Raw genomic sequence first — 15,461 nt, forward strand, 5'->3', positions numbered from 1 at the left:
TATTACTCAGGGCCAAAAGCATTCTAATCAATACATATTACAATAAGTACCCCATAAGTAGAGGCACACAAGAAAACCCTTCCATTTTTTTTAAATGTTTATTTTAAACTTCCCCCAGAGAAATAAATATAAACTCATACAAATAATGTGAATGTTTCACACCTGCTAACTTGTTTACATGTGCACAACAGCATGGACAATAGATACTGTTTTAATCAGTGAGTGGACCCTGCTACCCAGGGTCTGCTAATGCCAGTTCCAACCATCTCTGGTCAGCCTCCCAAGAGCCATGATCTCCCTGTACAGAGGCAGCATGACTGTGTCCATGTTCTTTGCAGTCCTCCCACCTCCCACATTCACCCAGCCAGCCATTCGTACTCCTACCCCAGCCTCCTTGCAGCCAAAGACCCTACAGAGTAAGGACTTCAGACTATGGCCGAAAACAACAGTAAGGCTAAAGGGATAACACCTAACCCTGGCATCACTAGGGAAGCTGACTGACAAAGAAAGAGCTATTTTAATGTTCTGAGACCTTTTCAGAAATAACTATACAGACTTGCTAAAAAAGAGAAAGCAAAGGAAAGGTTCAAGGTCAGAGAGGACCTAGCTTCAATGAAAAGCTTTATACTACTTTAAGTTTCCTTCTGAATACTTCACTGTATTAATTATATTTGTGCTCAAACTACATAAACAAGTTAGCCAGGTTAGGTGGATATTAAAAGTTTCCTTTCTTCTGGATCACTCACCTCTCTGGGATGATGGTTTCAAGGAGATCCTGAGCCACCTACCAAGAGAAGAACTAGACACACAACTGAATTCTGATCAAAAGGGTGGGAGCCAGAAAAGGTACCAATTATAGTGGTGACAATCATCACTAAATAAAACTCTCTCTACTCTTGGCAGCTTCACTAAATACATCATCAGGACATGCTAGACACTTAGAAAGGAATCAGACAGACTCCTAATGAAGTGGAGCCCACTAGTCTTACAAGAGAAGTATGATTCCCATCCAGGAGGAAGTCTCCAAGGGCAGCTACTGCCTGCAGAGTTGATCATGCGGCAGCTTAGCAATCTGCCACAGTGATGGCCTCTCACAGCTGACACAGCTGACCAGAGCCCAGGTGTCATGATTTCGAAGACCAGTTCCTTTCTGGCAAGGAAGTGGTAAAAGCATCAAGTGCATAAAGAAACCCGTGGTCTCAATTCCATGACAGAAACTTTTTCCCTATCTGCAATTTGTCCTGTCATGTAAATCAGAAAAATTGGAAGGGAACCTTAGCATTCCAAAATATGACCACCATATATTTTTACTGTGTCTTTCTACCAAGAACTCAAAGCACGAAACAGACCTAACACTTGTTAATGAATCTGACTCCACCCCAGGATAAAGTACAGTGAATTGTGGCACACATTCACTCATTTACTCACTCCACTGCCCACCTCAGACAGGCCTTGAACTACAAAGGTCAGTGTCCCACAGAATAATCTCACAATGTGGTAACAGACCGTAAAAACCTTCACTAACAGTGATTTAGTTACAAAATCTGTTTTAAGCAATAATTTTTTTCAACCTTGTGGTAGACAGAAGAATGCCTCTTCCTCCTCTCCAAGATGTCTACAATCTAATCTTTGGAACTTGTGGATATGTCACCTCACATGGCAAAAGGACTCTGTAAATGTGATTAAGTTAAGGATCCTGAGATGAGGAGAGTATCCACGCTAACTCAGGTAAGCCCAATGTAATCACAAGAACCTTTATAAGGAGAGGGAGACACAGAAGTGTTAAGAGAAATTTGAAGATACTGTACTGCTGGCTTTGACAATGGAAGGGACCACCAGTCAAGGCATGGGGGCAGCCTCTAAAAGCTAGAAAAGCAAGGAAACAGATTCTCCACTAGAGCCTCCAGAAGGAATGCAGCCCTGCAGCCCTCCCAACACCCTGATGTTAGTGAGACCAATTTAGGACTTCTGACATCCAGAAGTGTAAGATAATAAATCTGTGTTGTTTCAAGCCATTAGGTTTGTGGTAATTTGTTACAACAGTCATAGGAAACTAATAGAGACCTCATAGCAAGTTCTTTTTTCGTGGCACAATATCCTCACTCCCTCCTTCTCCCAAAGGCTCACATCCACTGGATGTGCCCCATTCCCTCACCTCACTTCCATGTGACTTTCAATTTTTTTACCCTCATGCTATCTTCATTTCCCAATCCATCAACCCCTTTCACACATTCCAGCAATGACCCTAAATCAACCATCTTAACAATAACTCCCCAGAACCCTCTTACTCCTGACATACTGCCATGACAAGAGGACCAATCCCAACTCTAGTAGCCACCTTCCCATTCCTTCCCATTCTTCTGTCCCTATGCCAGTAGGAGGCAAGCCAAGACACTTGGCTGTATCTATAGGACTATCAGAAACGCTCACTCTAAACCTCAACCATGGACACTCTGAGATGCACAGATACAGAGCTTTCCAGTGGACCTTCCCACAACAGCTCTCTCAGACCTTTGCCATTACTTAAAGTTTAGATCCTTTCCAACTCCCCTCCATGGCTTACTTCAACAAAAAATTCCAGGACATTCTACTAGTGTTGCCCCAACCTCTTTCAAACCCTCATCCTCTTTCTCGAGGCTGATCTCTAAATCCAAGCTCCTGAACCCCATCCCTCCTGCCTCTGCCAAAATCTTCTGGACCAAGCAGGCCCTCTAGGAGCTTAAGGCCTAAACGGTTCACAGACAACAAACAGGCAATTAAAATACCTGAGCTAGGAGCTCCAGGAAGTGGCTTGCCCAAGTCCAGCACCTAACTCATACTTGAGGGGACAATCAACATAGTATTCCTAGACATCACCTGAGGGTCTTCAACTATGGTATGAGTTGAAATGACAAAGTCAGAGGGAGGGGTGAAGCAGGCAGAGAAAGTACGGTGTCTTCGGGGACCCACAGCAAGCAGTTTAGTCTGGCTGGGCTGACAAGATTCTCATCTCATCATAAATTGCACATCTGTTAAAAGATAAAGATGCCTGGGGCCCACTGCCAGAGATTTGGATGCACTTGGTCTGGGCCACGGCCCAGGTGCAGGTAATTGCTAAAAGCTCCCCAGGTCATTCTAAGGAACAGCCAGGGCTTAGATAGGCAGGGAAGTCCCTGGAGGTACCAAACACTTTCTAAGGGATACTCCTCCATATTGTTAAAAACTCAATTTCTAGATCTTCAACTCCCATAAGTCCTCTTTCCTAAAAATGACCTGCCTGAGAACACAGGCCCTGGGCAAGATGTTGTTCAAGTGGCCCCTTCATAATTACCCTTCTCCCCCTTTACAAAGCATGGAACACCTCCCACCCATTCCTAATCTTACTAGGATGTTCTGGTCTAGAAGTGAAAACTGTCCAGGGTACCAATCTAAAGCCATTGTAAATACTGGTATCAACACTGTTAAAGAGAATTGTACTGCCACTTGTTAAACCGGTAAAGACTCTATTCATGACTATTGCAATAGGGGAGAGAGAGATTGAGCTCAACTCCAAATACAACAAGGATAAGAGGGGATTTACAGCCAAGGAGCAGAGTGAAGAGGTCAGTGGATGGAAAATTACTAAGAAGGGGGCCGGCCGAGTGGCGCAGCAGTTAAGTTCCCACATTCTGCTTCTCGGCGGCCTGGAGTTTGCCGGTTCGGATCCCAGGTGCAGACATGGCACAGCTTGGCAAAAGCCATGCTGTGGCAGGCATCCCACGTATAAAGTAGAGGAAGATGGGCATGGATGTTAGCTCAGGGCCAGGCTTCCTCAGCAAAAAGAGGAGGATTGGCAGTAGTTAGCTCAGGGCTAATCTTCCTCAAAAAACAAAAATTACTAAGAGGAAACATCAAGGGTAGGGGAATTCTTAAACTGATTTAACGGAATTCTTGTTGAAGGCAGGTCAAAGTGATTGGATATCAAGGATGGGGGATGACTTAGCAAGATTCTTGCTAAACTTGGCTCAGTGTGGATGAACATGAAAGGCCAAGGTAGAAACCTAGTCAAGAAGACAGCTCAGCACAACCAGAAGTACCTACAACTAGAATATACAACTATGTACAGGGGGGCTTTGGGGAGAAGAAGAAGAAAAACAAAAAGATTGGCAACAGATGTTAGCTCAGGTGTCAATCTTTAAAAAGAAAAAGAAGACAGCTCAGGGGAACCTAACTAAAGTTTGGTCAAGGAGATAGTCTCTGTCAGCACATATCTTACATCTTAGGTGGTCTCAAATTCTATGCTTTTAATTAAACAGAAAGATGACCTAATCATACATTACTATAAGGTTTGGGCATATTACTCAAAAGTTGTTCAACATGAAACTTCTTCCATTTGCATCAGTGACACATGATCTAATTGGAAAAAAATTCTCATCTATCTCACTCAGAAATTTACTTCCAGTAGACTTTTATGTTTATGTTTAATAATATTCAGTTTGTAATATATTTACGTGGTTTCAATCAAATGTGTAATAATAACTGTAATCATAATTCAATCTATTAGTCAATTTTTAATCTCCTAAAGGTTTATCTGAGGAAATGTTTTAAAAATTAATTAGGATACATATTTTTGTTACAAAAAAGATGACAGAGATCAAAACAGACTTTTAAGCATATATATTTCATTAGAATAAATTTCTGTGGGGAAAGGAGAATGGAAGTAGAAGTCCAAAGAGAAATGGGGATGCTGTTAAATTTCCAACTATTAGAGATGAGTTTGTTTGCATTTGTGTGTGTGTGTGAGAGAGAGGAAGATTGGCCCTGAGCTAACATCCATTGCCAATCTTCCCCTTTTTGCTTGGGGAAGATTATCCCTGAGCTAACATCTGTGCCAATCCTCCTTCATTTTGTATGTGAGATGCTGCCACAGTATGGCTTGATGAGCGGTGCATAGGTCCGCACCCAGGATCTGAACCCATGAACTGCAGGCCAGCAAAGTGGAGAGCATGAACTGAACCACTATGCCACCAGACAGGCCCCTTGTTTGTATATTTTTAAGAGAAAGATAATCAGTATCCAATTGTTAATGGGATTTAGATTCTAATGAATACATTAAAAGAGTGATGTTACAATTTAATCTTAGTCAATTTTCACAATACACAAGAGATCAAATCCCATTGATCTCATTGGATTGAATTTATTGACCATTTAAAATCTACGATAAAAAAATTACATGTCAACTTAAAACTATGTGAGGGGGTGTACCATTTTTGAAAATTCCTTAAGAGAGTAAACAAAATTTTGACAATCTCTGAGCTAGAGAAAAGTGGTCAGGAGGAAAGTGACAAGAAATAAGTACACAAGAACAAAGGAAAGAAAGCAGGATTCCTAAAAAGACTCTAAGGCATGCTGAATTGCTTGGAATTGATTTTGAGGTTGACAGAGAGCAGCTGAGGCTGAGGGATCTTATCTCAGGGAGAGATCCAGCAGGTGAGAAAGACGCCCTCAGGCTGCAGAGACTTTGCTTCACACACCCCACTGCTTCCATCTTCTGGCTTCTCTTCCATACAACTCATTCATGGAAAGAAGGAGCAGAAACTAGGAACTTCCACAAACTCACATACACACACACACGCTCCTCCTCCCTGTAAGAGTTTAGGATCTGTCTCTACTTTCTCCATGAAGCCATATTTTGACAACACTGTCACAAATCACAAAACACCAAGAGACTGAGGCCAGCTAAAAAGCTAATAAAGCATTTCACTCATCTTTTCTCCCAGTTACGTAGATAAAATATGTTGCCTGTGTGGCTACTGCCTTCTGCTCAACCATCCAAACAGCATGCTCAAGGGAGAGAGGGCTAGTCTGGACCTTTTTATTGTTTCACCCAAAGCAAAAAATTAAGAGCCGGAGCTAACAGTAAGCACAATCTTCCTTGCCCTTGTTTTGAACACTTACAGCCAAATTTCTTCTCAATTCAGTCACAGATATACTAAAAACACAAGGAAGCACAATTTTTAAACAAAAGTGTATTTAGGAGCCCTCTCTGCAGATGTGCAGCCTCTATTCTGGCAGGGAACCTGGGCATAGGAACCTTGCTTAGAAACAACTGACAATGTTCACAATCTGTTGATACAACCTGTGTGAGGGTTAAGTTCCAAGTGGGAGATTTTCCCAGGGCCTCCCTCAACACTAAGGCGTTTTCCTCTTTTTACAGGTGAATCAACTGAGTCACTGCAAGCTTAAGTAATTTACTCAAAGATTCCCAACACAAATAGCTGAGATTCTAAAACACATGGTCATGTCGCCATCTGCTCTGGTCTGAAGGTCTGTGTCCCCTCAAAATTCATATGTTGAAATCCTAATGCCCAATTGATGGTATTAAGAGGTGGGCCCTTGGGGCCAGCCCAGTGGCGCAGCGGTTAAGTTCGCACGTTCCGCTTCTCGGCGGCCCGGGGTTCGCTGGTTCGGATCCCGGGTGCGGACACGGCACTGCTTGGCAGCCATGCTGTGGTAGGCGTCCCACGTATAAACTAGAGGAAGATGGGCACGGATGTTAGCTCAGAGCCAGGCTTCCTCAGCAAAAAGAGGAGGACTGGCAGTAGTTAGCTGAGGGCTAATCTTCCTCCAAAATAAAAAACAAAACAAAACAAAAAAAAAAGAGGTGGGGCCTTTAGGAGGTGATTAGATCACGAGGGTGGTACCCTCATAAATGGGATTAGTGCTCTTATAAAAGAGATCCCACAGAGACCCCTTGCCCCTTCCAGCACTGAGGATATAGCCAGAAGGTACGGGCTATGACCCGGGAAGAAGGCCCTTACCAGACCATGCTGGTGCCTTGATCTTGGACTTCCAGTCTCCAAAACTGTAAGAAATAAATTTCTGTTGTTTATAAGCTACCAAGAAGGTGGTATTTTGTTACAGCAGCCCAAATAGAATAAGACGCCATCTAAACTTGAAATTTAACTACCATCCAGCTATCCCCTGTGCTTCAAAAACACAACTGATCAATTTCAAACCTGATTTATAAGATACCACCTCTTTGTTCTGGTTGTGAGGAAGTTGTTGTCTTGTCAAGAGCTTTGAAGTATGCAGCTGTGCTTCCTGAAATAATCTATATCTATATTTATACCTCTCTATCTATATTCATCACCTCCCTGTCTTCTATGACCACTTGACTCCTTAACCCCAACCAGTGAAGGTCACTACTTCCTAATCAACAAATACAACGGCCTTACATAGGGCTCCTTCTCAACTGCTCTGCAGAATGATTGCCAATAACCCCCAAATTTAGATATCTTTCCCCTTGAGTTCTAGACTCTCATGTGTTGGTTCTCTCTTCACCAAAGGCAGATGATCAAACATTTCAAAACAGTTCACATCTAAGGCTGAATTTTGACTTTTAAAATTAAGGACCTCAGTGTTCTCCAAGACAAAATCTCAATCATCTACCTCAACCCAGATTAAGTCTCCATCTTTGACTTGGCTCTGTGCAACATTTTTATTAATCACTTGGATAAAGCCAACAATGGTATCATAATCAAATGTGCATATGGCACAAAACCATAAAGGATACTGGATTTAAGAAATAGTTTTGAGAGAGATGTTGACAGGCTTAAAGAGATGAGATGAAAGAAGTAATGTGAAACATAATTAGAATTGATAGTTCTCAATTTAGCTTTTAAAAATTATAATAAACAGCTCTACAACTGTTATGAGGATTTGTGCAGCAATACATGTTAAAAATATTCAAATGTCACTGCAAACTCAGTGGGAATTTCTTGGCTTATCTGCACAATGAAAAGGTCCAAACAAGGGTTGTGATAGTGCCGGTGACACCACGCCTATAGAACAGTGTCCTTACTATTCAAGTAAGTCTTAATGGGGAAGAGATGGGAGACAAGCCAAAGACTTCACGACAAAATGTACTCAACAGTTAACTCATTCCTTCTAAAATACTGGGAGAATAGTTTAGAATTCCTTCTAAAACAATGCCACAGCCCACTTAACACTAGTAGCTCCATAATTAATCTCTGATGAGAGGATCACAGGGGAGTACAATACAAACACCACACAAATGGAGAGCAAAATGACACTGCAGCTCTCACAAAGATGCAGTAGCTCATGAATTCTATGAAAGAGACAAAAGAATCTGGCAGTTAAGCCATTAAAAATGACCCAACAGATGCCCACAGGAGAATGATATGAATAAAAAAGACCAAGAGTAGCTGGAAGTGGGAGGTAGGGGTAGGAGTTTGATTTCTAGAGCAAATAATTCCAGAAAAAAAAAAAAAACCTTTCCTATGATCATGCCACTAACTTGCAATGTCAAGTGAAGACTATCCTATTCTGTATCATAGACTTTTGTCAGAAAAATTAATCTCTCCCTCTTGCCAAAATTAACTCATAATTCTAAACATGAGTACTTAAGCTAAAATTATCTTTATAATTTGGGCTTTGTTTTTTCAAAATAAACAAACTTTTTCCAGTATCAACTATGAAATTTTGATCCTTGTTTTAACTGGATTCACTTTGAGTGGAGTTTTTCCAGAACCAATTATTTTCAGACTGGGAGGATTTCCTAAGCAAAGTCTAGTTCAGCAGAGTTTCCAAAGGGCAGCTGTTAGGATGGTGAGACCACTCAAAACCACATCTTGGGAGAAATGATGGAAAGAAACGAAGCCTGGAGAAGAAAACAGTGGGGACCATAATAGCTGTGCTCAAATACCAAGGGGATGTCATTGTGATTTTATTTCTTCTGAAAAGCCTAAGAGAACAGAACTAGGACCAGGTAGAAAAAATGAAGATATTTCTAAACAGAAAACTTTAATAACTGAAGTTGTCCAAAAAGTTGATGTTTTGTTTTCAGAGTGAGTTTACATCACCAGAGGTGTTCAATCCAAGATGAGCAGTGAGTCCTCACACAGGTGTCCCCTAGATTCTGATCTACAGTTAATGAATTAGCTAACCCTCTCCCAGTGTAGACCAACTCAGGGTCATTACCCACGGGTCTATTTACTCATTCAAATAGTTACTGAGTCCCTACTCTGTGCCAGGTACTATTTTAGGAGCTGGGATATTGCTCTTAAAATGTAGCGAAACCTTTGCCCCATATTTTGAAGGTACTAGATACAGAGGAGGGAGAGAATTGATCAGAGCAAGGGGGATGGGAGAGGAATTGAGTTGAAATTTTATATAGGGTGGGCAAGATGGACTTCATTGAGAGGGTGTCGACGAAAATAACCCATAACCAATCCATAAATGAAAATTTGGGAGAGTTTATTCTGAGCTAAAATGTGAGGACATGGCCCAGGGCCTTTCTTCCCAAAGGAAGAAAGGGCACCAAAGAAGTGGGGTGTACAGAGTAGTTATACACCCCCAAAGAGGATGTTTCACATGTGATTAAAACGTCCCTTTTATAATAGTCGAAAGACTGCTCTGTCGGCACAGCGATTGATGGACACAGCAGATAGGTCTGCCGTCTTGGTGGACACAGCAGGGTGGCAGTTCCGAGCTGGGTGGTCACAGGTGAGCACAGCAGTCAGTTCCTAGCCTAAGGAAAAATGCTTATCCTTAAGGAGATGCCAATGTGGGGTGAAAGTTGCACCTTTATCTTAAGGGCATTTGTTCTTGCCATAGCAAATGTTTAAAGCAGACATACAATGTGTGCTCAACAGCCACGTGATGCACTTTTGGAAAAAACAAAGTCAGGCCGAATTAGGTTTACACCAAATGGCTTCCTCATATACTCCAATATATCCTATTGCTTGCCATTTCTATTGGTCAAGGGTGACATTTAAGAGGCTTCATTGAGATGAGATCATAAACGTGAGTTCCAGGAAAATTATTTGCCATCCCATGGCCAGATAATCAAGTGGCCACCAATCTAAGCCACATACTTTTAGAGTCACTTCCCCCAAGTTGGTCTTTATAGCTGTGCACAAGCCAAAAAAAAACAAGGGCCAAGTGAAGCCCCAAGTTTGGGCCCAAGGCCCTGGCCCTCCTCGTACACCTGGAGCCAGGTTTTCCCCACTTCATAGGGGAGTCCTTGCCACCTGGTTCATTTATCACTACCACTTCTCATGCATCAGCACCCAGCCTCCCATGGAGCTTCTAGAGATAAAAATCTCCCTACAGTCTTGGTTTTCATTCAAATTGCATGTTGCTCAGATTCTAAAAACTCTAAAGAGTGGGAGGGTTGAAAAGGTTTATTTCAGAAAATTGGCATCCAGGGGCTGCCAAATTCATCGGAATCCCAGGGCACAATAAACATTTGGCAGGAGACAAAAAGCACTCTTAAACATGCTTTGGGTCTAATTTCAAGACTGCTGGGCATCAAAATACACAGGACTTTAGAAAAATATTCAGTAATCCTCTTACTTTGCCTAGTTTTAAAAGATAATGTTTGTGCTCCAACCCTCTCTCTCTAAGACTGCTCCTTTCCTAACTTAAGAAGGACTGTTCTTTTGCCAAAATAACTTTAAAACACAGGGCAGCGTCACTTAAAGGTTTCCAGCTTTTGGTTCCGGAGAAGGATCAGAAAGATACTGATGCAGGTCCCTTCAATAAAATAACCCAGTACAGATTTCATTCTCCTGTTAATGGATGCAGCGGAATCCCCAGCACTTGCACAGGGAACTTTATACTAAATAGTATACATTCACGTGTCGCCTAACTAAAGGGATATGTTCTCAGAAATGTGTCCGTAGGTGATTTCGTCGTGTGAACATCATAGAGTGCACTTATACAAACCTAGATGGTACAGCCTACTACACATCCAGCCTCTATAGTATTAATCTTATGGGACCACTGTTGTATATGCAGTCCGTTGCTGACCCAAACATCGTTACACAGGGCATGACTGTATTACACATTTCTGGGCTCATTTCACTAAGGACAGAGCCCTTAGAACAAATACTACTAAGTATATTACAAAAGCATCAACAACCTAACCTCTAGAAAGAGACTAGTGACAACAACAAGAAAACAACGCACCAGAGTTGAGAGCCCACGGGAGGCGCATATGCTCAGGGCCTAATTACTCCCCAGGTTCAACTAAAGCACAATCATACTCACACTTAACTGTGCACAAGTTCTTTAACATCTCCCACTTGAAATAAAAATGGGGATAAAAGTAATTGCCAAGAGGATTAATGAGTTAATACTTGTAAAGTGCTTAGAACACTGCCTGACTCTATAAGTGTTTACTAATTAGAAAACAAATGTGCAATCTTTATATCTAATAGGTAAGGTAATTTCTATAAAGGAATGGCAAGGCTGGGGAGGAAAGTCCTTCCCAAAGCAGCTTTCAGATTCCCTCCCTATTCGATGGCTTCTCACTAGCATGAGCCCTGCTGCGTGATCCTGGGTGGTGTTAGCTAGAAGCCGGATGCTGAGAGCCAGAATGGAATAACCATGGTCACGACAGCCCCCTTCTTCCATGTGGTTTATGATCCACTACAATGAAACCAGCTCAAGCAGAACAAAGAAACAAATACAAATATCCCAGGTTGCAGCTGGCTGTCAGAAGCCGTTAAATATCTCACTCAATTGTTTTACACCCTTAACACGAAGAGAACCCGAAGAGAACCCAAACCCTTTGCCTCCTCACATACCCGGCAACTGTAACTGCACATTTATGTATGAGATTCAGGGCTTCAAAAAGCATTAAAAGTGTTCTGATAACAACCAATTTTAGATGAAATTCACACCAACCAATTTAAGACGAAAACATCTGATATGTATCTCATGTATAAAATTCCATGTGATGAATTATAAAGAAATCTCCTTAATTCCTCAGAGACACCTCCCTACCACAAACAAAATAGGTGCTTAGGTTAATCACCATGTAAAAGTGGGCTACACCACACCTTCTTGTTGAAAACAAAAAATTACCGATCATCAAGATATCTGACTTTGTGAAAGCATCAGCTTAGTCATTTCAGTTTTAGTGCTGTCACAGTTATGCCTTTAAGTTGCCTTTAAGATGCTTCAACCTTTCATACATGATTTGGACTCTCTATTATGATGATAAATTCCTATGCAACAAACAGGAATTTGTCGCTCTTTCCGAAAGAACTGAGTCCCTGAGGCAATCTAGGCTACATTCAAAGTACACCACCACACACTAAAGACCTGAGAGGTGAAACCAATGGGTGCTAGATAATTTCACCAGGCATTGATTTAAAATGGGACGGGGCATTGCAAGTGCATTCGTTTTTATATAAATAATGCTGTCAGATTCACTTCTCCATTGTTCTGTCTGGGAAGTCATCAAGAAGATGTGATTCCTGAAGTCTTAAAATTCTAAACAAATGGAAAGAATGCAATTGCGGAGGCACTCCACAAAAACATTAAATACCAAGCCAGGAGGATATTAGGAACAAAAATAGGCAGTCTTTGCTATGGCGGAGCATGGCCCAAGAAACTTTTCCATCCACTTTCCTTTCAAGATAGCTCAGACTTTCCCTTCCAACATTTTATAACAATTATTTTTTAATAAACGAAGAGAACCAAGTAGTCATTTCCAGCACTAACACCCAACTATTAAAGTCTTACAACCCTCTAAAATAGGAAAGACAGAAAGAGATGTAAGTTACTCCTTACCCATTTACTTTGACTTCATTAATTTGATGCAAATTTCCCTTCAAAATAATGAAGCTGAGCAGGGAGTTGAACAACCCCTAATTCAGGCTCTTCACCCCAGAATCTCACTAGTTCACATTTTAAAGAACCCGCTTTAACAAGAATGGAATGGCCGCCCCACCAGAGGGTGTCACTTGGAGCCAGGAGCGGCCGGGGTCCCAATATGGGTTGCAGTCACCAGGCATTTTCACCCTCAGTCACTTCAACAAGTTTCCTCTCTTGTATTCAGCAAATCACACTCACAAGCAGAAATGTTTCCTCCTGCTCATCTCTGCTACTTCGCTGGCATTACCGTGACATTTTCTGACGACTACATCTCCACGCGCTCGCAACCCCACCCTCCAGCTGCCAACCCACTCCAACCTCAAACCGCTGGGCGTCCCGGACTCTCTGCGCCTGCGCCAGTCCCAGGACCACCCCTCCCCAACCGCGCCCGCACCCCGTCCTCTCCCCCCCACCTCCCGCCTTACCCGGACCGGATCCGGGGCCCTCCTCGGGCGGGAGCGGGGAAGGGGACGTACAGCACATAAGGGTCACTCCCGAGTCCTCCCAAACCGGCGCGAGAAGCGAGAGAAATAAGCAACGGGGGGAGGGAGGCAGGCGGTGTTGGGTAGGGGTAAATGCAGAGGACAGCGAGGAGCAGCGGTGGGGCCCAGGGGTAGTAGCCTCCCTGTCAAATGGGTCCCCACGCCTTCCAGCACCGGGACTTATGCAGGTCCGTGAGGAAGTGGCTCTCTGCCGTTCGACCTTTCGTGTTCTCTCAGATGGTCTTCTGGGGCGTCTCGGTACTGCGCCCCGCTCAGCCCCCTGCATTGTTCGCGCTCCACGAGTGCATCTGGGAGGCGACCCGGGCGGCGCCGCCCAGGCCACCGGCCCCTACCTCCACCAGCAGCCCAAGCAGCAGCGCCACCACCCTCCCCGGCAGGCAGCTCATGGCTCCGCGTCCTCTCCGGGCGCGCCTGGCTCTCAGGCCGCAGGCGCGGGTCAGCAGCACGTTCCCCCGCGGTGGGCGAGTAGGCGGGCGGTCTCCAGCCTCCGACCAGGGAGCGCTGGGAGCCGGGCGGCAGCCGGGCGTGCCGGGAGCCAGCACGCGCCGCGCAACCCTCGCCGCGCTCCGCCCCGCGCTCCATCGTCCCCCGCCGCGCGCTCCCGACACGTCCGGTTGGGCGCGCGCTCGTGGGCACGGGGAGCCGAGCCCCGACTGGAGGCACAGCTGTTGGGCGCCGGGGTCTGCGGAGCGGGAGAGCACGCGCCAGGAGCTGGGACTGGGATCATGAGCCAGGCGAGGGGAAGAGGAGCTGCCAGATGTCTCCTCGGGGAAGACCGTCCTGTCACCCTTGAATAGACCAAGGAAGGTTTTTAAGAGAAGCAAAGTCTCCGCCGGGCAAGGCTTGTTCCTGAGGGAGGTGGCTGTAAATGAACCCATTGCTCCATCTTGCGTCCTGTGCCTCCATGTTCTTCATTCTCTTCCAATTCCTGCGAACCGCCGGGGCGTGCGCCCTACCCACGTGTGACGGGAAGAACAGCCAAGGGACGAGGGAGGTAGACTGGGAATAGAAGGTTCCCTGCACTTCATCTTGTGGGGACCTGGAATTGGCCACGCCAAGATATGTCTCTTTGGCATCAGGATTATTTGAGGCTGATTGCTTTTGATAAACTGGGACAGGGAAGGAGGCTCTGAGGAGTGGAACTTGCCCTTTGTTAGGACACGTTTACATTTGTAAGGTAAATCTCTATCTGTAAAAGGTGCCTCCCTCTCTGTACCAGGAAGAAGAAAGGCGACGACCTACTCTCCGAAAACTCTTAATCAATACCAAAGGCAAGGACTTAAAATCTGCATTTTATTGTGCTAGTCTGGTAACCTCCTGTAACTGACTTCCCTCCCCCTCCCAACTTTGGCATTCCTTAAGGATTAAGCATCTTTCCTTAGGCTAGGAACCGATTGCTGCTGCGCTCACCTGTGACCGCCCAGCTCCAGACATAGACTTGCCTCCTGCTACGCCCACCGAGATAGCAGACCATTACCTGCTGTGTCCATCAAGCACTGTGCCGACAGGGCAATCTTGTGACTGTTGTGGGAGGGACATTTCAATCACATGTGAAACACCCCGTTTGGGGGCTATATAACCACTCTGTGCACCCCACTTCTTCGGTGCCCTTTCTTCCTTCGGGAAGAAAGGCCCCGGGTCATGGTTCCTCATAAAGCTTTGTTTAATTTTCTCTTGCTATTCTGTCTCATGTGAATTTAATTCGTTCTCCAGCCAGACGAACCCACATTTGGGGAGAGGAAATGTCCTCCTCCCCTACAATCTCTTACTTAGTTGTCGGTGCTTTTTATGCCAGCATCCTCCTGCCCTTGCCTGGACTTGACCACGTTGAACAACTGCACAAATGAGGTGGAATCTGAGGCACGTTGCGAAAAAACTATGGAGGGCGCAGGTAGTGGGGGTGGAAAGGCGGTTCACAGAGGCAAAGGACACCTCAAACTCAGCAGCTGGAGGGTGGATTTCAATGTGGGCCAAATAAGCATTTACTGAACTTGTAAGATGTAGACCACCTGAGCTGGAGGGCCAGCATGTAAGAAAACTACACCTGGAGTGTAAAGGAGAAGAGAGTTTCTCACATGACTATGATACAGTGCTGAATGCAGAGACCAGGGAAGTCGAGGTTAATAAAGGAGCATAAAGGACATGAGCCCACCCATGACTGGAGGTGGAGGAAGGAGATTCATGACATAGGTGTCACTTAAGGCGAGTCTCAAACACTTTCCAGGTTTCAACACATGTACTCATCTGATGACTATAAAACATGCACCAGCAGACTATTCCTGATAGAACCAGAACTTGAAAGTACAGCAG

The 15,461-nt window shown here is 44.3% G+C and overlaps 1 protein-coding gene across 1 annotated transcript in view; it reads right to left on the minus strand.

Annotated features, from left to right (window-relative positions):
* VOPP1 (VOPP1 WW domain binding protein) overlaps nt 1-14,240 on the minus strand; it is a 119,009-nt gene extending 104,769 nt beyond the window's left edge. Inside the window, exon 1 of the mRNA XM_046669922.1 lies at nt 13,484-14,240. Coding sequence (XP_046525878.1) covers nt 13,484-14,029 — 546 coding nt within the window. The 5' untranslated portion in view covers nt 14,030-14,240. The remainder of the gene's footprint in view (nt 1-13,483) is intronic.
* Between the last annotated feature and the right edge of the window lie 1,221 nt (nt 14,241-15,461).

Source organism: Equus quagga, chromosome 8 (genome assembly GCF_021613505.1).
Source record: "Equus quagga isolate Etosha38 chromosome 8, UCLA_HA_Equagga_1.0, whole genome shotgun sequence".
Taxonomy (NCBI): Eukaryota; Metazoa; Chordata; class Mammalia; order Perissodactyla; family Equidae; genus Equus; species Equus quagga.